Source organism: Gracilinanus agilis, chromosome 3, assembly GCF_016433145.1.
Source record: "Gracilinanus agilis isolate LMUSP501 chromosome 3, AgileGrace, whole genome shotgun sequence".
Taxonomy (NCBI): domain Eukaryota; kingdom Metazoa; phylum Chordata; class Mammalia; order Didelphimorphia; family Didelphidae; genus Gracilinanus; species Gracilinanus agilis.
In genome coordinates, this window is record NC_058132.1 from 129,704,498 (window position 1) to 129,729,402 (window position 24,905).

The window sequence follows — 24,905 nt, forward strand, 5'->3', positions numbered from 1 at the left end:
AAAATTCAATAAAGTCCTCTCTGAAATGTAGAGAGTGCCTAGACAGCAGAAAACCTAATACTGAGAATTTCAAATACTAATGCTACTAATTCATTAGCAAATAGCCAATGGACAGAAAGTTTCTGTGCTAAGATCAAAAGAAGTTAAATTCCTATTGCCAAACAACTAGTGTATGTCAGACTTACAAACAGAATTACTGAATTCTAGTCTCCTAACTCCAGGTCTAATATACATTCCAAAGTACCATGAAATTGGAATACCCTTTCCTTTTATTTCCTTATTCTTTTATCCAACATACTAGACTACAGTTTCTTCAACTCTCCTCATTTGGGAATCTTAGTATATCAAAAGCATAATCCAGAGTGAATGAATTAGCCTTTTGAACATAAACAGAAGGAACAAGGAAAATTAAGGAACAAAAACATATGCAATCAGATAATGGAAATGAGTTGACCACTGGATGATTTCTAATGTGCTATGCCCCTTGGACTGGACTTCATCATTATCAAACTCCCAGGAAACTTTGTCATCAAAAAATTCATCCTCCTTCAAGTTGTATTAGCTCTGGTATTCATACCATGAACACTTTCTGCCCCTCTGAGTTGGAGCTGAAGGGTAAAACAAAGAATTTTCCCCAAAGCCTGCATTTAAAGAGTTTTTCATGCCAGTCTATTTCCCACAAGCTGTACTCCTTGGACTAGACTTTACTTTGCCTCCATACCAGGGACTTATTTTCCCAGTCTCCCCTTCTCTTTTCAGCTTTCTTTCGTTTATTGTCTTCCTCCATTAGATTGTAAGCTCCTTGAAAGTAGGGCTTGTCTTTCTCTTTCATATTTCTATCCCCAGCATGTAGCACAGGGTCTGGCATATAACAGATGTTTAATAAATGTTTATTGACTGACTGTTACACACACCCTTGAAGAAAGCTATGTTTATGGACACAGTTTGCCACAATGTTCTAAGCACTGGGAAATCAGGATTCCAAAAATAAACTTCACAAGTTTTCAGAGATACTGTAACAATTAGCAGTGTTCTTATTAAAGTATCATGAAGATTAATGGTGCTACATGCATGCTAAATAATTATTAAAGAAGGTCTGATGCTATGGCTGATTTTAGAAGTAGAGAAGTGGGAATTTTTTCCAAGTAGCAGGACCTTCAGCAAGGAAAAAACTTATGCTCTAGGGCAGTGATGTCAAATCTTTTAGAGACCATGTGCTATGTGCTATATCCCATCTACCCACAGAGTGCCAGGCATGCCTTGCTCTGCCCCACCCCACCCCCCTTTACTCCATACATTGGAGGAAGAAAACATTCCTACTGGGCTGCAGGGCAGAGGGGCAGGTAAAGTGAGGAATGTCCTCAGTGAGTGTAGAGAGGGGGAGGCGAGTAGCTCGAGTGCTCAGCCCTTCTTCAGCTCTGCTGCCTGTGAGTGGCCCCCCCTTATCCCCTGTGTGTTCCCATTGGGCTGCTAGGAAGAGAGGCAAGTGAGGTGAAAAAATGTTGGCAGGCATGGTGGAGAGGGGGGAAGGAAGAAGCTCTACCCAAGTCCCTCTGCCTTTCTAGTAATGAACTCGGTGTGGGGGAGGAGGACAAGGAGGGTGGCAAGTGTGCCCACAGAGAGTGCTCTGTGTGCCATCTTTGGCACCCATGCCATAGGTTCACCATCACTGTTCTAGAGATAGGGATCTATATTAGTGATAGAGGCTCCCTTTATCTCGAGTCAAGGTCTTTCCCATATAGAGTAATGTCTCCAAATGTTCTTGTATTGTTATGTCCTTGCACTAAGACCAAATCATAAGAAAGATGACTGCTAAAACAGTAAATCATAATGTGAGGATGGGGAAAGTAAAGAATGAGCATATATCATTTTCCTTTTCTGATTACATCAAAAAGATGCTCTTTGTACTTCCCATAAACTATGTCATAGAAGAAAATAGGCTAAATTGCTACCCTGAAAAGAAAAATCTGAATGATGAAAAAAGACAAATGGATGTGTGTTTTACAATGACCCCACTTAAAGACTATATAGGCAGAGTAATATGAAGAATACAAAAAAATTCAGCCAATTTGGATCAAAAGGAAATTCTAACATTTCTTTCATCCATAATTTTGAAGGGTTTTATGCATTTTTTATTTTCCAGAAACGGAATGTAAAAAGGATAAAATAATAAGAAATAGGGGAAAAGTTCTGTTTCTTTTCTTCTATTAAATTAATGAGTCTATTCATTGACTTCAAATGCAACATTTATTAAGCACTCCCTAATGTTGAGGCCTTTGGGGAAATATAGAATTTAGGTAAGACCTTGACCCTCCCTCTTGCTTGGGAAGGTAAAATGTTATCATGGAGTGATATAACACTAATATAAAACATACATATCTGTACAGATGTTCATATTTGAGCTGAAAAATTCTAGCAAAGTCAGAAGTTAGTGAGAAGACAGGTCATTAGTACCTGGGGGGAGGAGTGGAACTCAGGAAAGGCTTTGTTGAGATGACATTCAGGCTGGGCTTTAAATGATAGGCTTTCAACAGGTAGAGGAAGGGTATGGGGGCATTCCAGGCATAGGGAACAACTTGAAAAGGCATGAAGGTTGGAATAGTGTGGGACATGTACGTGATAGTGAGTTTACTCAAGTTTTGCTGGAGTAAGTGCTGAATGGAGGAATGTGAGATATAGCTGGAAATACAGGGTGGTAGTAGAAGATGAAGAGCCAGGCACAGGAGTTTAAATTAACCATTGCTGTTATTATTTGGGAATTATTTGGAGCAATGTAGTATAAGATTAGGAGTAGTGACTTATTCCCACTTCTTCCTACCCTATCATAATGCACCATAATGGCACTCTGCCAAACCCTCATGACACAAATCAGACCTGTATGACATAACATACTACATGTGGTGCAGTTCATGAACCAGTCATGGGAAGATTGCATAGAACCCATCTGTCATGACAGTTAAGTTAAACATTTTGGTATTGGATATGCAAGTGGGATCTCAAGATTCCTTGCAAACCTAAAATAAGTACTAATTCCCTCTCTTTATCTGCACCTTTCCCAATGGCCACCTTCCTCCCCCATCAATGGAGAAATCACAAGAAATAAAATATACAGAAAGGGAAAAGGTCCAAACGAGAGTCTAATAACTATGTATCCACCCTAAAGGCTTCTGCCATCTCTTGTATCAATTTCTTTAGTTGGAAAAAAATGGGGGATGAGCTGAAATAGAATTTACTAAACACAGGTCCAACATGATTCATTAGGGACTTCTTTTAATAATCATTTAGGACTTTCGGTAAACCTTGACAATCTTCATGGTATTCTCAGTGGTGTTTTCACGCATCTCTGAGAACTCTAAAAGTTCCGGTTAAGGTGGAAGGAAAACTTACAATTAAGCCGGTCAGATCCAGCAACCTACCGGAGTGATCTGAGCAAGTAAACCTCCCTGTCCCGATGTTCTACCTTTACGTTTTAGTTGTTTAGTAAAAAGAAAACAACAGCAACGAAAAAAAAAAAAATTCAACCAGACCTTGTTTATTGCGGAGCTACGGCGGGCTACCAAGTGTGAAGCGGCTCAAGGGCTAGTTCAGTCTGGGCCACTTTAAGGCTGGGCCAGGCGCACAAGCCCACAGCTGCGGAGGCACCAGTCATTTAGCGCAGCAGCAGCAGCAGCAGCAGAGCGGCCGCAGCCTGGGGGCTGGGTGGTCAAGGTGGGGGAGATTGAGGTAGAGACCGCCTTCTGCTTGGGTTCCCTCAAGGTAGCGGCGCTTCCTGGGCTCTCGGCAGCACGTGGGGAGCGGGGTTATGGAGGGTTCAATTACGAGCGCTGATCACTACGGCGTCTTTGAGAAGGTAAGGAGTCGAGAAACGGGAAGCTCCAGAAGGGGGGCAACTAGGCTGAGAGCTTCACCCTCCCTGCCACAGGCCAGAACCTAGGACTGATTTACTCTTTGTCTCTCATATTTGCCTGGCCCTAATTTCCACCTAGTGTGGCAGACACCCACTATACCAAGGGGCGAGCCCCAGTGGGGTTCAAGAAACTGCGAGAAGGAAAAGCCCTTTCCGTTTGCTGGCTGCTTCCCCATGTTTCCTCCAAACTGTGGGGTGTGGCCCTCTGACCCCTACAAAGGGCCAAATGATGGAGAAAAGACAAAGCTTGGTTTTACAAATGAGGAAAAACAATTGGACTCGAGTCCCTGTGTCTTGCCCTTCCATTCCCTAATTCAGGGTGCAGTTTTTAAAAGGAGAAATACCAAGTAAAGGATTTTAGGCTATATTTGTATTTCTACTGATTCCTTAGTTTTGAAACTTGGAAAAATTTAATTCCCGTGATTTCATTCCAAAACAAGTGGAGCGCCTTTATTTCTTCTTTAATCAGATTGGAGTGGAACTTCAAATAGAGCCCTGAAATCTTCTTGTATCTTAATCCCAATTTATGTCTCAGTGATTAACAATTAGAATAATTGTTCAGTCATTTAATTTGTGGCCTACTCTAGATGACCCCATTTTGAGGTATTCTTAGCAAAGATACTTAGAGTTATTTGCCATTTCCTTCTCCATTTAGCTTTACAAAGAGGAAACTGAGACAAACAGGGTTAAGTGACAGTCCCAGAGTCACACGACTAGCAAGTGTCTGAGACCAGATTTGAACTCTAGAAGATGAGTCTTCCTGATTCCAAGCCTACTGTTCTATGGAAATCTGAATTTTTTACTTTAAAAAAATAGAATATTTCTGTTCCTTCATTGTAGTTATGATAGCTTACACATTCTTCAAATTACCCTTCATCAAATCTTTGTTTGAACAGGGTCATGTGAATTGTTTACTAAAGCTTGCTTTTTACTAATCTTTTAAAATAATTTTCAGTCAGCCAAAATGAACTTCATGAAAGTAATGTAAAAGTAAGTAGCACTCTGAGGGGTGGGCCTGAACAGAAAATGTAACATGTATTTCTTAACTGAAAATTGTGGTAGACTCTTTTCAACTCAAAAGTATTACTATTGTATAGAATATGATAATAAACAAATCCAAATTTTGACTGACTACTATACACTGAAGCAATGTACCTGGGCAGGAAATACAAAGGGCTAGAAGTAGTCTCTGCTGTCAAAAAAGCTGATGCTCCAATTGTGCTCCTTATATTTGGGCAAAGTGCAGTTTCCCCAGACCGTGGCAGTTGAAATCCCTAGACTCCTGGGGAATACAGGAGTCCAGCATTTGCTCTTAGATTTGGGGTTATTGTGGTGCAGCTGCTACTGTTTGAGTCAGGGCTGTTTGTTGTGATAACAACGACATAAATAACAACTCAGTGAAATGCAGGAGTAGTTTGCTTTAAGCATTTCAGCACCTGCTGTTACTAATTAAGGGCTTAGTATGCTCCAGATTGCAAATATCAATCCAGTGTTTTTAAAATGTTCATGGTTAGGGTACTCTCTGTATGTTACCATGAGCAGGACTCAAATAAGGTATTGGGAGTATTGCTTGATTATTTAAAAAAATTAAAGCATTCATAATTTTTATTTGAAAATAAAAGTGTTAAAAAAAGTATTTTGTGCTTAAATGAAAAAAGCATTTAGCATGTGAACACCAGATTTAGTTGATTGAGTTTTAGGCAAGTCAAAAATGTTTCTAATCACAAGTGCAATTTGTGGTATTCAGTAGAGTATCTTTTCAGAGAAGGCTGAGAGTTTCAAAGAACTGACTATACATAGCATTTGAAGTCCTAATTTTATCTATTGTACCCAAACTGCCTAGGAAGTGGGTTCAATAGGTAATGTTGTCCCTCATTTTATAGATAAAAAACTGAGGTTCCCTAGAAGTTCTTTTTGCTAACTTTTTTGACCATCTCCACTCCAATCTCTTAAAAAGATGTTCATGGACATAATAAAACTGACTTTGGGGAGGCAGTGAAGTTAGTGGAAAGAAAATTAGCTTTATAGTCAGCTCTTTTGCTTAGATATCTTTTTGGAACTTTTCTGACTCGTTTGTAATGTGGGTGAACCTTATTCTAGCTCTTCAATCTTAAAATCATAACAAGATAGGGTTTCAGATTGAATAATAATTTCAAATGAAAGTTGATTCCAAATTAATTAACATAAATTACTAGAACACAATCATCTCCTAATTTCTTTCCATCACTGAATTTTAGGTAGGCTCCAGGCAAAATTGTAAAGCAGGTTAAATCTGCTTTGGCTCTTCCTACTTACCCACCCTTACCTTCTCAGGCTCCAGGTGCTAAAAATACTGCTTTCCAGTGTACTCTGCTTGTACTCCTCACCTAGGTTTGTCTCACTGCTAAGATGCTGCAAACTTGTTCTTTCAGCTGCCCTCCTGCCTTAATTCTGTATTGTGGCTAATCTTTAGGCAAGGTATCTAATTTTAATAATCTGCATTTAGGCTTAACCTTCGAGAAGACTATTTAAGGTCTATATAAATGGCTCAAAGAATGACCAGATCAAGGGTTCTTAACTTTTTTTGTTGTCATGAACCCCTTTGGTAATCATGGAAAAGTCTTTATACCTCTTTTTAGAATATTGTTTTTAACTACATAAAACAACATACATAGAATTGCAAAAGAAAACCAATTTTGGGGCAGCTGGGTAGCTCAGTGGAGTGAGAGTCAGGCCTAGAGATAGGAGGTCCTAGGTTCAAACCCGGCCTCAGCCACTTCCCAGCTGTGTGACCCTGGGCAAGTCACTTGACCCCCATTGCCCACCCTTACCACTCTTCCACCTATGAGACAATACACCGAAGTACAAGGGTTAAAAAAAAAAAAAAAAAAAAAAAACAAAAAAAAAGAAAACCAATTTTATTGAAATACAGTTAGGAAATTAAAAAAACACCTTGGGACCATAGATTGAACCCCTATCTTCCAGTGATGGGGGACCTTTTAGAGATGGAATGCCAAGCCCCACCTCCATGACTGTGTGCCATGCCCCTCCCTCCCAAGTGCTGGACATTCCCATCTGGCTACTGGGCTGAGGGGTGAGTAAAGTAAGGAATGCCCTCAGGGAGTATAGAGAGCGAGAGGGTTGTGGCCTGAGTGCTCTGTTACCTTCCAGATCTGCCACCTGTGAGCCACCTTACCACTTGTATGCTCCATTGATCTGCTGGGCAGAGGCGGGGAGGGTGATGTGAAAAAATGTCAGGCATGGTGGAGAGGTGGAAGGAAGCAGCTCTGCCCAAAACACTCTGCCTTTCTAGTAATGAACTCTGGAGTGGGGTGGGGCGGAGTGGATGGGAGGGTGGCTGCATGCCCACAAAGAGTGCTCTGCATACTAGCTTTGGCACCTGAACCATAGATTTGCCATCATTGCCCTATCTTAAATAGAGTAACTGGGAAAAGAATTATTTTCATTATTATGTACAGATTGAAACATACTTCTCCTGCAGAGATCTCATAAAGGTTATTCTTTAGTTTACTCGGATTTTTTTCTACTTTAGAGATTGTTTTCTTCATTTTACATTAAAATCATAGCAATTAAGATTCAAAAGGCGAGGCAACTCATCAGATCAAGGAATAGAATGCTTGATGACACTGAAGTTCCTAGCAACTAGAGAGTGACCATACTTTCTTAAGAACAACAACAACAAAATGTATTAGCAAACAGATTCATATAGATGAATCCGTAGAATTCACTGGACTTCTTTATCACTCCTTGAAAGGTGTGACTTCCTGATCTTAGCTAAACTATTTTCCATCCTGACATAGGATAGCATTAAGACAATTCTATAGAAAGCTATTTTCATAAGAGACTAGTAGCATGGTAGTCATGCCTTCATTTTTGTGATTTAGATGGAAGCTATTTACTGAGCCATATCCATTTTCCCCTCACTAAAAGAAAATAATTCTGTATCCAGATTATGAGTTTTTAAAAATCCTCCGCAAATAGATGGTATGTTATTTTGGTCACCAAAGAAGTTCTATTGTTTTGGGTTTCAGGTAAGATATTTTAACACCAAGAAATAATATACTGAACAGTAAGCATCTAAATAACTTGCTCTAAATATGTTTCTTCTAAATTTATCAAAACATATCAGTAAAATTGGTGGATTTTCACCTTTTCAGGTATAAAAATTAACTACTAGTTAAGATATTAAAAGTGACCAGAAGATATTTATCAAATATCTTTTTTTCAAAAATCTTATTTATCAAAAATTTTCTGAATGATCATTGTACTACAATGAATAACATTGTACTACAGAACGCCATTATTCTGACTCAGTGAAAATATAAGTAATCCATAAAGAATGGCTCTTGATTTTCTAGGTTTTTAATGTTGCCAGGAGAAGAAACATAAACCTTCCTAATAAAGCAGTCACCAGCTGTGATTTCTTTTGAAGAAATCTTTCCATTTCAAAGTGACAGTTAAAATGAGTTGAGTGAAGCCTACACTTATGGTAGCAATATTTTAAGATAAGGAAGAGAAAGCAGAAAAAAATAGATCCAATGGTGATTCCTGGAAGCCCATTTCTACCAAAACTTTCCTCAGTTCTTAGGCTTCTGTCATTTTTATGGTACTTTTAGCAATTTGGTTCTTGTTTTTCAAAGTTAACTAGTGTTGCACTACATAACCCCAGGTGTGTAACATTTCATCCCTCCTCCAGGATTATCCTGGACCCTTAAGAGAGCTTTGAAAAGTCTGTCTCTGGGATTGGCTCAAGCCCCTACCAATTTGTTTCCCCTCAATTACAAGGGTCCCCAGAAACCCAGTTCTACTTCAACAGATTAGCTTTTTCAAAGGAATAGTTACAACATGGGCAGATCAAGAACAAAGAGTTCCCCACCCCACGCCCACCACCTGAGAGATATAATCTCTCCATATGCCACTTCAGTCTCTGGGGAAGATGGTGAGGAGATGGGGAATAGGCTCACAATTTAACTCAGTTTCTATATAGCATAGTCCTACTAAGTTTCAAATTCAAAGTCCTCCGATACCCTGGCTTCCAAGACAACAACCTTCAGCCTATAATCCAGCTTCCAAGGGCACCCTGGTTCTATGGAGCTCCTAGAATTAAAAAAAAGACAAAAGAGCTCAAAATGCCTAATTCAATTCTGCTGCCACATTTAAAAGAGAGAGGGGAGAAGATAGTCATTTCTTCACACAGCTCAGTATTAGTGTCTGTACTTTAATACATCCTTGAATACTGCTAGAAAGATTGTCCCAATTTGGTATTTTTAAAGATGCAGGCCATTCTAGGTACACAGCCAAGGGAAAGAGCTGTTGCCACCCATATGGTAAAGCAACACAAAACATTTTCTTCTAGAAACAGATCTTTGTAGTCTCCCATATGCTTCCATCTTAGGTGACCTGAGCATGTGCAAAGCTCTATCACTCTAGAATTTCATTTAGTTCATCTGGAGCCATTTTTACAAATGTGCCATTGTACTAGATTCTTTTTATTTTGTTTTGTTGTTTTATAAAGGAAGGTTGTTTCTTAGACTGGCCCTCCTTATTGAGTCCAGGCTGGAAGTGCAGTAGCTATTCATCAGCCTAGTTCTATTATTGATAAGCATGAAAGATTTGATTTACTTTTGTGGGGGGGGGGTAAACTATGCAAGTTTGCCCCTCTTTTGATCTAGTTCTAGAGCTGGAAAGGACTTCAGAGGCCAATTCTTCCAACCCTCTCATTTTATAGAGTTAACTGAGGACTGAGTGTTGAAGAGTGGTTTGAAGTGTAGCCATCAGTGGCAGTATTTGAACCCTGATCTTCTAACTCTATACAAGAATTTAAATTAACCATATTTCTCTCAAGCAGTAGAGAATTGTTTATGATTTTATCATTGTTTATGATTTATTCAAGGTTTTAGCACAGCCAGACTTCTTTATTTCTATTAATGATCTCATCTACCACTTACTTACCTCTACTCCCCCAAATTTAACCAAGCTTGGAAGTTTGAATATTAGATAATTATTATGCTTTCTTTTGCCATAGGAAAATATGTATAAATTATTTTATTCTAGGTGTCACATTTTAGGAAGGATGTTGATAGGCTAGACAGTATCCAGAGAAGTGAATAGAATGTGAAAAGCCTCAAGTCCATGTATTCTCAGGACTGTTTGAAGAGAAAATTGGGGGTTATGATATCTTCCTTCATATCCTTGAAATGTATATATGTGTAATTGTGTAAACTCTCAGGTACATACAGCATCCTTAGTGATTGTATTTCTTTAATCATAGATCCCCCGAAAATCTTCTGAGAGTCCATGGACAAACTTATTGGGCACATCACACACCTCCAAGAGGGATTAGACTTGTTCTGCTTGCTCTCAGAAGGCAGAACTAAAAGCAGAGGGCCTAGAGAGCAGAATCTACTTGCAAAGAGGGAAACACAGGCTAAATATAGGGAAAACCTTTCTAATAATTAAAGCTATTTGAAGGTGGTCTGGAGATAGTGAATTACTTACATTGAAAATCTTCATTCATATTTATGATAATAACTTGTCAGGTACCATCTAGAGGGTATTCTTTTGGGGGGGGTGTAGTTTGCATAAATTAATTGGCCACCAAGATCCTTTCCAACTCTGTGATTCTGTGAAAAGTAGACATTTCAAATACCACATTATATTTGTTGGGGAAATTATTAGAAATAATACAATTAGGGGGCAGCTGGGTGGCTTAGTGGATTGAGAGCCAGGCCCTGAGACTGGAGGTCCTGGGTTCAAATCTGGCCTCAGACAGTTCCCAGCTGTGTGACCCTGGGCAAGTCACTTAACCCCCATTGCCCAGCCCTTACCAGTCTTCTGCCTTAGAACCAATACCCAGTATTGATTCTAAAATGGAAGGTAAGGGTTTATATAAAAACAATTTCTTAAATAAATAATACAAGTATATTAATGAAATGAAGTCTGTATATTTATATCATTTGTTTTTCTCTTTTTTGACAGCTCTTGGATCTTCTCTCAGTATCTATACTAATCATGTGGTGCTTGTACTTTCCCCAATCCCACCCCCCAACTCCTTTAGGCTGAAATTGACCTCTTATTAGTTGGAGATGTTGCTGTTGGGACCCTGGCTGATATTATACAGAGATTATTTTCAAATACAGCTGAAATTACAATCACCATTAGTGATGTGAAGAATGCTTTGATCTTTTTGGATGATTTTACATTCAACATGATTTTCCTGAAGATGAATTCATTGCCAACTACAGAGGAGCTAGAAGCAATCAAATTAATTAGGTAAATTTGAAAATGATGGATAAAAGCATAATAGGATATTTATTGATTAAAAATTTTTTTCCTTTGTTATATAAGTGATCTGCTCTACTTTAAAAAGTAAAAAAAAACTAGGTGGGGAAAAATAATTAGTTATTTATAGCAAGTCTTCCATAAATCCATTCCAGGGGAACCTTTATAAACTAAATATAGAATAATAAAAAATAAAATAATAAAATAAAAATAAATTAATCATATATTAACTCTTAGCAGTGTCCCAGGGCACATCTTAGCATTTCCTTATTGGTTGTTGCTGCCCCCCTGCTTATAGAAATTGGGTATCTAACTTTCCAGCATATGGGATCTATGTTTATAGACCAGTGAGCCTATCTTTGTGGGGTGGGATGATACCCTATTGTTAATGTGCTCTCTCCTTTATTTTGGAGGAGTTCTAAGATGAATGCAGAATTGAAATACTTTATAAATTCTAAATGATAGCTATTGTTGTAGATATTATTACTTAGGTCTAAAACTGAGCAGTCTCAATGTTCCTATTCCATTTTAAAGCCCTTTGGGCTGGCATAGGCCCATTCCAGAGGGCTGAGGAACCAGGGATAGAAGGGATGATATGACTTAAAGCTATATTCTAAGGAGTCTTAAATTCCTTCAAAAGATCTAGACTGGGCTGATTTTCTTAAATCATGGCTATGGTATCTTGAAACTACTGGAGAACTCCTACACCAGAAACTAACCCAAACAAGTATTGCAAATTTACCCCTTCCCACAAAATACATATACAAACTAGGGTATTCCAGGTTGAACTAGCTAGGCTAAAGACCTCCTGGCCCATAGGTGAAAGGACCCACGTGGTGATACCATAGGAACTTGTACTGCAAGAGGAATGCAAAGTTGGCTGCTGCCAGCTACTTTTTGTCAAAGCAATAGATTGGGCAAACAACCCTTTATGATTTCTCAGAGATAATCTAGAATAAAATATACCCAATTAGGAAGGTTATAGAAATCCTTATTTCTCTTTTGGAAAGAAATTTAGTAATGTAGTATTTCCAAAGACTATTTGAAAAGATGGGGGTGATTAGGTCCTGCCTAATTCTGGTGCTCTCTTATCATTTGGGTTAGACCACTATAGGGATAGCAAAAAAGGTATGTCTTCATACTACCTTTCATTTTGCTATTATACCAACTTAACCTACTTTCTAAATGAGGGAAGAAAGAGTTTTGGGGGGAAATCTTAAAGTATCAGAGATGTTTTCTGGTTCACAAGATGAATAGGTATCTTCTATTTTGATGGATTTTGACTGAGAAGTCACTAGTAAGCATTTCTAATGCCCCTAGTGTAGACATTATACAATGTAAGTCAAGTTGAGTCAACAAACACTTGATAAGCACTTACATTTGCAAGGCACTGTGTTTCTGAATGCTAGGAATACAGACACAGCAGTGAGAAAGAAAGCCCCTGTCCTCAAAGAACTTACATTCTAATGGGGGAACAAAACACATAAAATTAAGATGAAATATAGGAAGGAATGTACCTACTTAAGGGCATGCTAGAGAAAGGCCAGTAGATCAGGAGTGGAGATCCTGAGGCAAAATAAAGACTTGGTTTGCCTGAGTGTTTTCCTCAAAATGGAGGTTCTGAGAGGAACTAGCCAATCAGAGGAAGGGGCCGCAGCAGAAGGTACATCCAGGGTAAAAAGTCTGGGGGTAGATTGAATTTCGAGGTGGGGAGGTTTCTGCAGCATGCTAGAGAAAGTCCAGAGAGTCAGCAGAATAACCTGGAGAGGTATGACAACTAGTGATAAGACCAATCCTCTTCTAAAATAATGTTTTCAGTTCATACCATCTTGATCCCCACCTCCTGGACATATTCCAGCTTTTCTTTGTTTGCCAAACTAAGAGAGAAAATGTTGATATCTAGAGCAAGGCTTTTATTGCTTAAAGAATGAGCCAAAAGAAAGGTCAGAGATAATGGGGCATTCAATTAAACTGAATCAGTTTTTATAATTTAGAGTGCAAGGTTATGATGTAGGCAGGCTGACAATTTATATTCTTGCAACCTGATGCTATTATGTTCCAAGCCTAAAGAAATTTAGAACTTTTTACAACAGAAAATGGAACCCTCACTTTTTACTAACCATTAAACATAAAAGAAAAAGGAAAGCTCATTTGTTTAGTAATTTCCTGTAAACTTTTTAAACAAAGAGGTTTTTTGTCATAATATTCATAGAAGAGTAGAATTATTTTTTTTAGAGTTGAAAACCAAAATTGGAATTTTGGACCAAGGGAACTCTATTGTCCATCTTAACCATAAATGGCTACCATTGTATGCTTATGTTCAAATGACTTCCCTCTTCAATAATTATTTTTAAGATCTTAGAAATTATGGCGGTTGTGTATTGAGAATTCTTTATCTCTGCTTCCCAAGGAGACCTGAAACACAGACAGGATTTAGTTTCCTTCTCAAAGGAGAACCAAATTTTCTTAAAGCCAAGAGATGGAAAGATCACTGAAAGAAAACAAATTATGGCTGAATGTACAATTTTTCTTAAAATATAAAGAAAACTAAGGGAGTAGGAAAATGATTTTGATGTGGAGATGTAGAAACAAGATCATTTGGGACTAGAGCAAACTAGAATTAAACTTCTTAGTCTACTTAGCTACCAAGAATTGAATTTCACAGAATTCAAGTTGGAAGTGACCTCATAGAAAATTCATTTCAACTGGTCAAGAATCCTTTCTAAATTACCTGCTCCAAAGTCTAGCTTCTTCTCGAAAATCCCCAATGAAAGGGAAACCCATTTCCTAACAAGGCATCCCACTTCACTTTTGGATACCTCTAAAGGTTAGAAAAAATTTTCCCTTAAACTTCCATTCATTGGTCTACTCTAGGTCTTATGGGAACAAGCAGAACAAGTTTAACTTCTGATCCATAAAATGATCCCTTCAGATTTGAACACCATGATCATATTTTCCCAGGCCATTTTTAGGGGAACTACTCAACCAGTCCTCTTTTAAAATGTTCTTTTCAGTTCATATTGATCCCCATTTCCTGGGCACATTCTAAATTTCCTTTGTCTTTGCCAAATTAATTACATTACTCCTAAGGTGCCCTGATTGAGACAATGTATATCTAATAGAAATATCATCTCCTTTATTCAGAACAATATGACTTTCACTATAGCCTAGAACAGCATTAAACTTTTTTCTTCAATATCATGGTTTTTTGTTTTCTTTTTACTCATTTTGATTTTGCAGTGTACTAAAACTTACTACAGGTAGATTGATGTCTGGTTATACCTCACTGTCTTGTAAAATTCCATTTTGGAAATCAAATATAAGACTTTATCCCTAATATATTTCTTCTTAATAGATTTTAGTATAATATTCTAGCCTGTAAAGATCTTTTTTGATTCTAACTCCATCTACTGTTAGTTATCCTTCCAAATTTTGTGTTCTCCAAAAATTCAATGTTTTCCTTTGTCTTTTAGTAATTAATTAAGATGTTGAACAGCACACAAGGACAAGGATTGATCTCTAAGGCTAAAGATGTATTCCTTAAATAGCATAGGGTACAGATTACTGAGGTATCACCTTGGGAAATTCTGGGTTTAAATCATAGTTTATGGTTACTAGTTTTCTGATCTTGAGTGAATCACTTTACCTAAGTTCATTTTCTCATCTATAAGATTAAGATAAAGTATTTAAATTTCCTACTTTATTAGGAGGAAAGCATTGTATAGAACTTGAAGTGGCATATAAACTTGTTAAGCTGACATTGACTCATTGGTGATGTTGTCTTTAGGACCAGTTATTTCCCTGGTTCCTGAATCTACCTAACTATATTGTCTTCTAGAGCACTGATGTCAAATTCAATTAGAAATAGGAGCCACTAACCTATACATAAGGATGGAGGTTCACTTATTGACTTAGAAAACCACATATTAGAATTATCTCTGTTTTATAGTATTTTTTTATTTTGTTTAATATTTCCTTTTTCTATTTTAAGCTGATTCAGGCCATATTTGATAGTGTTATGGGACATATGTAGCCTGTAGACCATGTGTTTGATACCTGCTTCAACCCCCACTATTCAGTCTTGTCATAGGATTAGAGATCATAGAGAGCTAGAAAAAACCTAGGGATTCTCAGTAGAAATAGGGGGATTAGGAAGGACAGTGAATTTGAGGTAAAAGGAGTATTCCATCTTGAATATATTACAATTCTACCAAACTCTTAAGTTTCTTGTTCTTTATGATGACATTCCATCTCCTATTTCTATGCCTTTACACTGTCTGTTCTCCAAGCCTGAAATGCAGTCTCTCTTATCCTTTGTTTCTCGTTTCCTCCAAAGCTCAATTCAAATACCATTTCCTACTTATGCTCTTTCCTGATCCCCCCAGCTATTATTGTCTCCTTCCTTCAAATATTGCCTTCTACTTATTTTGTCTTTGTTTTGTGTATACTTTTATATGTATACATTGTTTTCCTTGAAAGAATGTCAGCTCCTTGAGGACCCAGTCTTTCATTTATGTCTTTATATTCCTTGATGCCTAGCACAATACCTAGCAGAGATGTAGTGACTTACTCAAATTCACACATGCAGAAAGAAGTAGGACTGAGATTCAAACCCAGTCCTCTGATTCCAAATTCAAGGTTTTTTTTTGTTTATTTGTTTTTTTCCATTGTGCCACATTCTTTGGGAGGAGAAAGTAGAAGATGATAAAGAGACGTGAAATAGGAAAGAAGGAATTTCATTTTTTCCATAAAGTAGGAGTCAATGAGGGAACAAGGAAAAGGCAGTGGAGGAGTTCTGAGGGGACAGGAGATGTAGATTAAAAATAACTTTTTTGAAGTGTATGTTAGAAATGAAGAACAAAAAGGATTGTCATACAGGAGTGAAGGGTTTAACTGAAACTTAAAAATTTACACTTGGCAAAAAACAAGTAATACTTTCTTCAGATAATGCATAAATTCCCCCATTTCTGGAATACTCTTCTTCCTCATCTTTTCTCAGAAGCACTAATTCTCCTTCAAGCTTTAACTCTTGACAAAAAAAAATAGGCCCTTCCTAATTTTCATAGTTACTTGTTACTGCTCATCAACTCTTCCTGAATTTGCCTGCTTGTGCACATTTCTTGATTGGAATGGGAGAGCTCATTTCTGTTATCCCATCTACTCCAAGGACCAGTTCTATCCTTTCTTTAATTAATACTGAATGATTGTTATTTCTTTTTCTTTTGACCCTGATGGAGATTTAGATTTTTGTTTTGTCTTGATATCAGTCCCCAGTCTCATCAGCCTTAGCATCTTCTTGGATTTAGTGCTTCTGATGCTACTTTCATAGGGCTTTGGCTTCTCTTTATGTCATAAATGATTTGGCCTTATTTCTAATGTCATTTTAAAAATCTGAGTTGATCATTTCCATATCTCCACATTGGTGTCATTTAGTAGTTTTCATTTTTCCACTTTATCAGAAGCACATTCTTTGGCTGACTTCCTTCAAAACATTAGGCTGCTTGAGCTTGCCTGTTCTTTCTCTGAACTCTTTAAAATATATTTTCTGGAAAACTGTTTTCTTTCAGTAATGTCTAGCTTTCTGCTCCTTTATTATGAATTTTGTGATTGAGTGATTACATATTTCTAAGATAAAATCAATCTTCTATGATCAAAGAGTCCTAACAGTGTTCAGCCTGCCTCCTTACAGAAACCCCTTCATATTCAGGTTAGAATATCAAATTTTTATGCAAATGACCTATTGATAAGTCCCTCCTTTGATATTTTGTAGCCATATTTCTCTTTCTTCAGATTAATTTTGTCTTAATATATAGGCTGAACTTCCCTTCCTTCCCATATGATTTGTAGGAAATTTGAGAGTGGGCAATAATTATACACCAGTTAAGAGAACAAGTAACAAAATCAAACAGAATTGATAATAAAAGTAATCAAAACATCATCATCTGAATTTCAGGAGAGGTATGGAGATCCTTTTTATAGTAAATGTTTACATGTGGTAGTTTATTTTCCATGTACATATTAAATTTTTCCTCTTTCAAAGAGATCTTATTTAATAATGTGAGCTATATGGTGGTGGAGAGGTGGGAGGGAAAGAATGTGTGGCCTATAATTGGACCTCTCAAGAAGGTAATCAGATTTATAGATATTTTTGAAGAAAATATTGTAGATAGCAGTAGTGCAAATTGATTAAATACTATGATAGCTAGCATTTAAAGATTTACAAAGCACTTATCTCATTTTATCCTTAGCACCTGGAGATAGAAGTTATTATTATCCCTATTTTATAGTTGAGGAAACGGAGGCACAGAGCACTTTAATGATATGGCACGGATTGCACAGGTAGTAAGTGTCTGAAGCAGGATTTGAATTCAGGACTTCCTTAATCCAAGTCCAATGCTTTCTTCACTGTGCCACCTATATGCTACTTAATTCATACATTCAATTTGAGTTTGAGATCTCTGCCATAGGTCATTTAAAAGTCTCTGGACTTTTATTTACACTACCATAGATGTAAAATATTAGAACTTGAAGGGAAAGGGATCATCTTGTCCATTCTTTAATTTCACATATGTCCTGGACAAAGGAATGATTTATCCAAGATCACAAACTAAATTTGCTGATGTCATATCTTAAACGACCAGGCATGCCCAGGAAAAGGTAGCATGACAATTTATTCAGACCCTAATTTTCTTCCCACACATAATTCTTAGGAAACAATGACCTTGATTTCAGCAGTGCAAGGTATTTAGATTTAAAATACCCTGTTAATTTAGAGCACAGGCATATATCCCATAAAGCCCTTTTTAGGTACTGTGAAAGTTGCTTCCTAGAGACTTTGAGAGCTATAGAAGATTTTTCAATTATAAATTTGGAAATCACAAACTATCAATATGGTTCTCTTGGTCAGTTCAGTATAGAAGAATCCAAGTTGGGAATTTAATGTCCTTACTACTTATTTTTTTTTACATTTATTAATATTCATTTTTAACATGGTTACATGATTCATGCTCCTCCTTTCCCCTTCAACCCCCCCCGCACCCCCTCTACCCATGCGCATTTCCACTAGTTTTGTCATGTGTCCTTGATCAAGACCAATTTCCAAATTGTTGGTAGTTGCATTGGTGTGGTAGTTTCGAGTCCACATCCCCAATCATGTCCACCCCAACCCATGCGCTTACTACTTATTTTAATGTTAATTCTTGAAGTAATAAAGCCATACTTGGTGAATTCAAAGAAACGACCAGAACTAAAACTACTTTGGGGGAGCTCCTGGGAGGGCTTGGAAGAAGATAAAAAGTTTGATAGATACATGCTGTATTGAAAAGGTGAATATCTAGATTTTCCAATTAATGAATACTTTTTGCCCATTAAAATATTTATATTTAAATCACTTTGAATTTAAACTTGATGCATATGCTCCCACCATCATAAAATTATGTTCTTAGGACATGTAATTTATATATTTATATCCAGAAGAGAAGACGGTGCTCATCTTGCCTGGTCACCCCCACCCCCAAAAGTGCTGGCTGATAGATGAAATAACTGAGGTCCAGAGAAGTTAAGTGACTTAGCTTAATGTAGCATGATTGGCAGTCCGGATTTGAACCCAGTTCTCTGACTCCAAATTCAGAATGCCAGTTCTTCAATTTTTTTAATGTACATAGACTCTCTGATTAAGGGTGTATGCCTAAGAAGAAAAGTAGCAAATATATTATTTGACAGAGACTGAAAAAGAACCATGAACTTAAAAAAACAGTATTGAATACATGAACCAGGTTTTATTTTGATGCCCCTGGAAACTAGAAACACTAGTGGCTAATTTAGTTTATTGATTGGGAGAGAATATGAACAGCTGAGGTTATGAGCAGAATGTTGGATTCTGGAAACTCTATTAACTATTGAATATGTTTTTATAGAAACCCATAATCTGTAGTCTATAGGAGGGAAACTGTCTTAGTTGGCAATTGATATTGTACTAATCCACACCCACCCCCAAAAGTGCTGGCTGACTCTGTTTTAAAGCTCATAATCTGAAACTGGCACATATATATCCATGTGTACAAGTCTGTTTAGTATGTGCTCCAAGCAACTTTTGTCATATAATTCTTTGAAAAAGTACACAATGATATTTTGAAATGAAATGGGAAATGAAATTTCATGTGTAAAGTGTCCTATTGAAATTTGTTAGCATTATTTTCTCGAACTGATTTCCTAAATTGGACAAGTTGCCCCACCAATATGCCTCTAAGTTTGCAACTCATCTCTCCTCACATTTGCTTTTATTTTGCTATTTATTCATCTATTCAAAAACATGCATTAAGCACCTGCTTGTATAAAGCATTATATATACTTGGTTTGGGAAATTAAGATGAATGATTTGAATTCCAAAAGCCTCAGAGAGCTTTTAGTCTAATTAGGAAAAGAAAGAGCTCAGAGTAATTATAATGTACATTAGACTGTAATAAATGCATTAGTTTCTCTTCTTTCTTCCCCATAGTCATGATTATATCTACTATATCCTATACAGTCAGTTCTGCTATAACAACAATTGAATTCCTAAAAATTGAGCAATGAAAACCAAATATATTCACAGATATATTTACATAAACAAGTAGGCATACACACATATAAATGTTATATGATATTATACATTCCCTTTAAGGGAAATATTAAATATGCAAATACTACAGTAAATGGTGGTATTGTCAGCATTCTTAGACTACTGCTTCACTTGTGCCCTGGTACCTTTCTTGCCTCCAGGCAGGCATGATTGAGAGAAATTGCTTCTCTGGGCTGTAAATGGGGCAGTGGAGCAGACTTTAAGGTTCAGACCATCTCTCCTCTGCCCACAGCTTCTCCTGTGCCAGAAAATATACAATAAAAAAATCACTTTACCTTGTAAAGGATCTGGTTTGCTTGTGGAAATGGGCATCTGAAGAGTTGCAGCTTGTGAGTTATTTTCAAATGATGTCATCTAACCTTAGAGAATGATGTGTGTAATGAACTAAGGATGCTGATAGATATTTGAAGTGGATGTCCTTAGGGAATGGTTCAACTGAATGTGGTTTTCTGTTTTCTTGCTGAGGAAATCTTGCACAAATAAACTCACATTCTATTCAAGTCGTTCTCTAATTTGTCAATCACTTTGGAACAAATTCACATTTTCAAAACAAGCATGTTAGTAGAACTGACTGTACTTGAATATTTCAGGGGGTCTTTGATTTCATTTATTTGGATATTCCATTATAGAAGGCAACTTTTTTAAATGGACCTATGCTTATAGATGGACAAGTCCTTAATTCCTTTACAATTCCTACAAAGAAACTCATCACATAAAGGCCAATCTTCTAGTGAAAAGCCTTTCCAAACTTAGTCTGGTGGTTAATTACAAGAACTAGATAAATTCTATAAAATTAAATACAAGCAGAAAGTCCTTGCCCTTGAGGAGCCTAGAACCTTACTGCATATCAAAGAAAGGAGACAGAAGACATAAATCCATTCAGACTCATCTCTCAACTGGAAGAGTCTTAACATATCCAAGATCAACTCCACACAATGATGAACCATTTAGGAGAGGAAAGGTATACCCTCATACCTTTTGGGTATTCTTATTTTCATCAGATGAGATGTTTGTAAAGAATTTTGCACTGGGCTTAGTATATAATAGGTGATTAATAAATGTTCACTAATTCTTGTTAACCTTTTAATCAGTCAGTACTAATTGTACCCCACTCAATTTACCAAATGTTTATTAAATTCGTAATATATGTTAGATCCTGAGGAATTTAAGATGGAACAAAATAGCCTTGCCATCAGAGAGCTTACTTTATGCTTCCAGGATACAGTATGAAATGTAAGGGAAAAAAAGTGAATTCATTAAATGGCAGAGACCTAAGAAAGACCACAAAAAGAGATAGTTTACTTTAAGGTGCAGAATGTATACTGAGACTGGGATAAGGAAGGCAGTAAACTCTAGGCATGAAGAAAAGGTCACCTATGCAAATGCATGGAGATGGCAAAAGAATATTGAATTTCAGGGACAGCTTTATTGGCTAATTTGACTGGAATATGCATGAAGCAAGTAATACAAAAACTTATAGTCCCATATAGGGGCTATTTTATTTAGGACTTTAAATAAAGATTGAGGAGTTTGTATTTTATGTTATCAATAGTAGGAAGTTGCTAAAGGTTTTTATAGAGGGCCACAGTCAGAAAGACACACCTTCTGGAGTTCAGATCAGGCTTTGGACACTTGCTAGCGATGTGACTCTGAGCAAGTTACTTAACTCTGCCTGAGTTTCCTCAACTGTAAAATGATCTAGAGAAGGAAATGGCAAACCACTCCATTATCTTTACTAAGAAACCTGAAATGACATCATGAAAAGTCTGATATGGCTGAAACTAAACAGCCATGACAAAAGATTTTTGAGCAGTGTAAAAATTGGACCTAAGGAAAATTATCTTGACATCTCTCTGAAGGATGAATTGGAGAGGGCACTTGAAGCAAGAAGGTCACTTAGAATCCCTTTTATTTTAGCAGTGGAAGGGAGAAGAGATGCAGGCTTGACTAATGGTAGTCATATTAAGGAAGAGAAGAGGATGTATGTGAAAGATATTGGGAAAGCAGAATTGGCAAGACTTGGCAACTGATGGGATTTAGGAGTATAAGGAAAGTGTCCTTTATAACTCCAAGGTTCTAGCTTTAGTGACTAGAAAGATAGTGTATTATCAACAGAAAGAGGCAAATTTTAATGAGGGGCCTGTCAGAGGGAATATATTTCATTTTATTGGTGTTTAGTTTGAGATGCTAATGACAGGCAAGTAGTTGCTAGTGTGACCAGAGTTTGGTAGAAAGATTAGGGTTAGATTTTGTGAGTTCAACTTATAGAGAAGATATTTAAATATTCAGTAATGAACCAAAAACAAGAACGCTCAAGAAAGAGCACTGAGAGTATTAATTTCCATTGAGGTGGAAAACGGATGAGGAGTCAACAAAGAAAACTAAAACGGAATCTTCAAATAAGTAGAAGAACCAGCAGAATAGCGTTATGGCAGCCAAGAGAGAAAAAGGAATATGTAGGCAAAGTGGTGTAATCAACAGTGTTGCAAGTTGTAGAGAGGTCAAAGAGGACGAAGACTGAAGAATTCTGTAAGAATCTCCCATTTTTTTCTTCTAATTTTTATAATAACTAACATTTCTATAGCACTTTAGAATTTGCAAAATCCTGGCAGTCATCCTGTGAGGTAGATGCTATTATCATATCTATTTTCATGTCATATCTAAAGATGAGGAAACTGAGGCTGAGAAAGGTTAAATAATTTACCCAGAGTTAATCAGTAAGCTTCTTAAATAATATTCAATTTTTTTGTTCTTTGTTCTTCCTGATGCAAAGACCAGTGTTATATTCACTGTACTACACTCACCTTGCTTTTGCTCTCAGAATAAATGTTTTATGCACATTCCCTCTTGAGCATTTCTTTTCTCATTATCTAGAGCTAATCATACTTAATCCTAAGAACTCTGCATCTCCTGAAGCAGGATCCAATTTAAATTAATGTCTATGAGTTAAATGTCATGTTATAGAATTTAAGGGAAAGTTTAGACTAAATGATTAGAAACTCAGCAAATTATATAATGTTTTTAATGGGATGCCCCCTTGTAACTTTGAAGTAAATAAAATAACTAAAACCAATAAGTATATTAAGTACCTAGAACATATATTCTGGGCATATATGTTTTCAGGGAGTTTTGAATCATGGAGTCATAGCTCTAGAATCATATTCCTTTCTTATTGAAAGACTGATGAGATCATTTAGTCAAACATGGAAGTATCTGAGGCTAAGTGACTTACCCAGAGTTACACAGCTAGTTGATGGCAGAACCACAAGTAGAAGTCAGAGAGATGCCTTTTCCCAGAGGACCAAGACTGCTGTTGCTTAATGAAAAATAAAAAATGTTTTGTAATAGGCATATCAATTGCCTACCATTTCTTGTTGCCTAAAATAAATATTCTTTAAATATGGTGATTTAAAATATTTCTCCTAAAAATTTGATTTGCCATAGTATTGAAAGTCTTTTCTTTTTAAATAAATAGAAAGCCAAACAGGAGCATAATCTATATCAGTTTTATCATAGTTTATGGACTAGTAGAGTCTGAACCAATGAGTTTTCATCATGTCATAATTTCAGATTGTAGAATATCCAGGGAAAGCCATTCTTCTTCTAAATAACAACTAAGCTTTTAAGCTTGGAATTTAGAGTGTTGATTTTGTGTCATTTTAACTTGGTGTTTTTCCCTTCCAGATTTGGCAAAAAGAAAAACACACACTTGCTGTTTGTTTTTATAATCCCTGAAAATTTTGAAGGTATGTGCCACTCTGGTAGACTCTTGTTTTTTCATCAAATGAAAACTGCTAGATCAATATTTAATCCAAAGATTCTTAGATTGCATTTCAGGCCATGGAGCAGATATTATTTTAACAGAACCACTAACAATGGAAAAAATGAGTATTGTACTAAATTATTGGAAAACCTTCTTCTCAAAAACTGGTAAGTGAAAAATGAATTTCCAGAAGTTTAAGACATGTCTTGTTGTATTATGTCTTTAAAATGGTATTTAGAATTAGGTATCTTTTTTGACATTTCTATATACTATTTGTAGAACAATGACATCGTACACAGTATACACTGACAGTCAAAGAGACAGAGTTTCACTTGAAGGGACCCCAGAGATCATCTAATCCAACTCCTTTTGTCAGATGAGCAAACTGAACCCTTGAGAGCAAAGGTTCTTACCCTTTTTTGGATCATGGTCAAAATAGCAACCTGGCAAAACCTTATGGATCCTTTCTCGGAATCACTTTTTAATGCATGAACTAAAATATACAAAATTATGTTGAAAATTATATTATTCAGTTATAAAAATATTTCTTGGTTAAGAACTCCTATCCCAGAAGTTAACTGGATACTGTAGATCCTAGAGTAAATTAGTGGTAGAGCTGGGAACTCAGATTTCCAGTTCAAATGTGTTTTGTGCTACATTGGGATAGTTCTTCATTGACTAGCTTAAAATCAATGTTGTAAATATTGTTTGCCATATAAGTGTAACCTGTAGTTCAGAAGTTCAAGCACTAGGCTTATGTAAATTAGTTTCAATTTATTTTTTGGTACGGTAGAACTGTTCCCCAAATTTCTCTTTGAATAAATTTCCAGACAACTTCAGCAAATGTCTTACTTTTAGATATCAACAGATTTGGGTAGAGGTTTATAGTTGCCACTTAATGTTATAATGCATATCATATACAAGATTGCCTGTATTTTACCCTAGAGCAGTGATTCCCAAAGTGGGGGCTACTGCTCCCTGGTGGGTGCTGCAGCGATCCAGGGGTGAGATGATGGCCACAGGTGCATTTATCTTTCCTATTAATTGCTATTAAAATTAAAAAAAATAATTTCCAGGGGGCTAAGTAATGTTTTTTTTTTCTGGAAAGGGGGTGGTAGGCCAAAAAAGTTTGGAACCACTGCTCTAGAGAAAGAATGCAGGAAATAAAAAACACCACCACAAAAGTCAGGAGCCAATAATAATCACAATATTGTCCTTCCCCTAATAAGTCCTATTTTCTACCCTGAAGACCTCTATAGACCTGCAACTTTATGGTGCAATCCCAGTGGTTTGGAGCCCCATTGGAAGGAAATGAATTTAGGTTATTAGAGAAA

General features: G+C 36.7%; 1 protein-coding gene across 1 annotated transcript in view; it reads left to right on the forward strand.

Moving 5' to 3' along the window:
- Nucleotides 1-3,802: 3,802 nt before the first annotated feature.
- Nucleotides 3,803-24,905, forward strand: part of SOHLH2 (spermatogenesis and oogenesis specific basic helix-loop-helix 2) — a 57,763-nt gene continuing 36,660 nt past the window's right edge. The window contains exons 1-4 of the mRNA XM_044666087.1: nucleotides 3,803-3,850; nucleotides 10,965-11,179; nucleotides 23,493-23,554; nucleotides 23,634-23,738. Coding sequence (XP_044522022.1) covers nucleotides 3,803-3,850; nucleotides 10,965-11,179; nucleotides 23,493-23,554; nucleotides 23,634-23,738 — 430 coding nt within the window. The remainder of the gene's footprint in view (nucleotides 3,851-10,964; nucleotides 11,180-23,492; nucleotides 23,555-23,633; nucleotides 23,739-24,905) is intronic.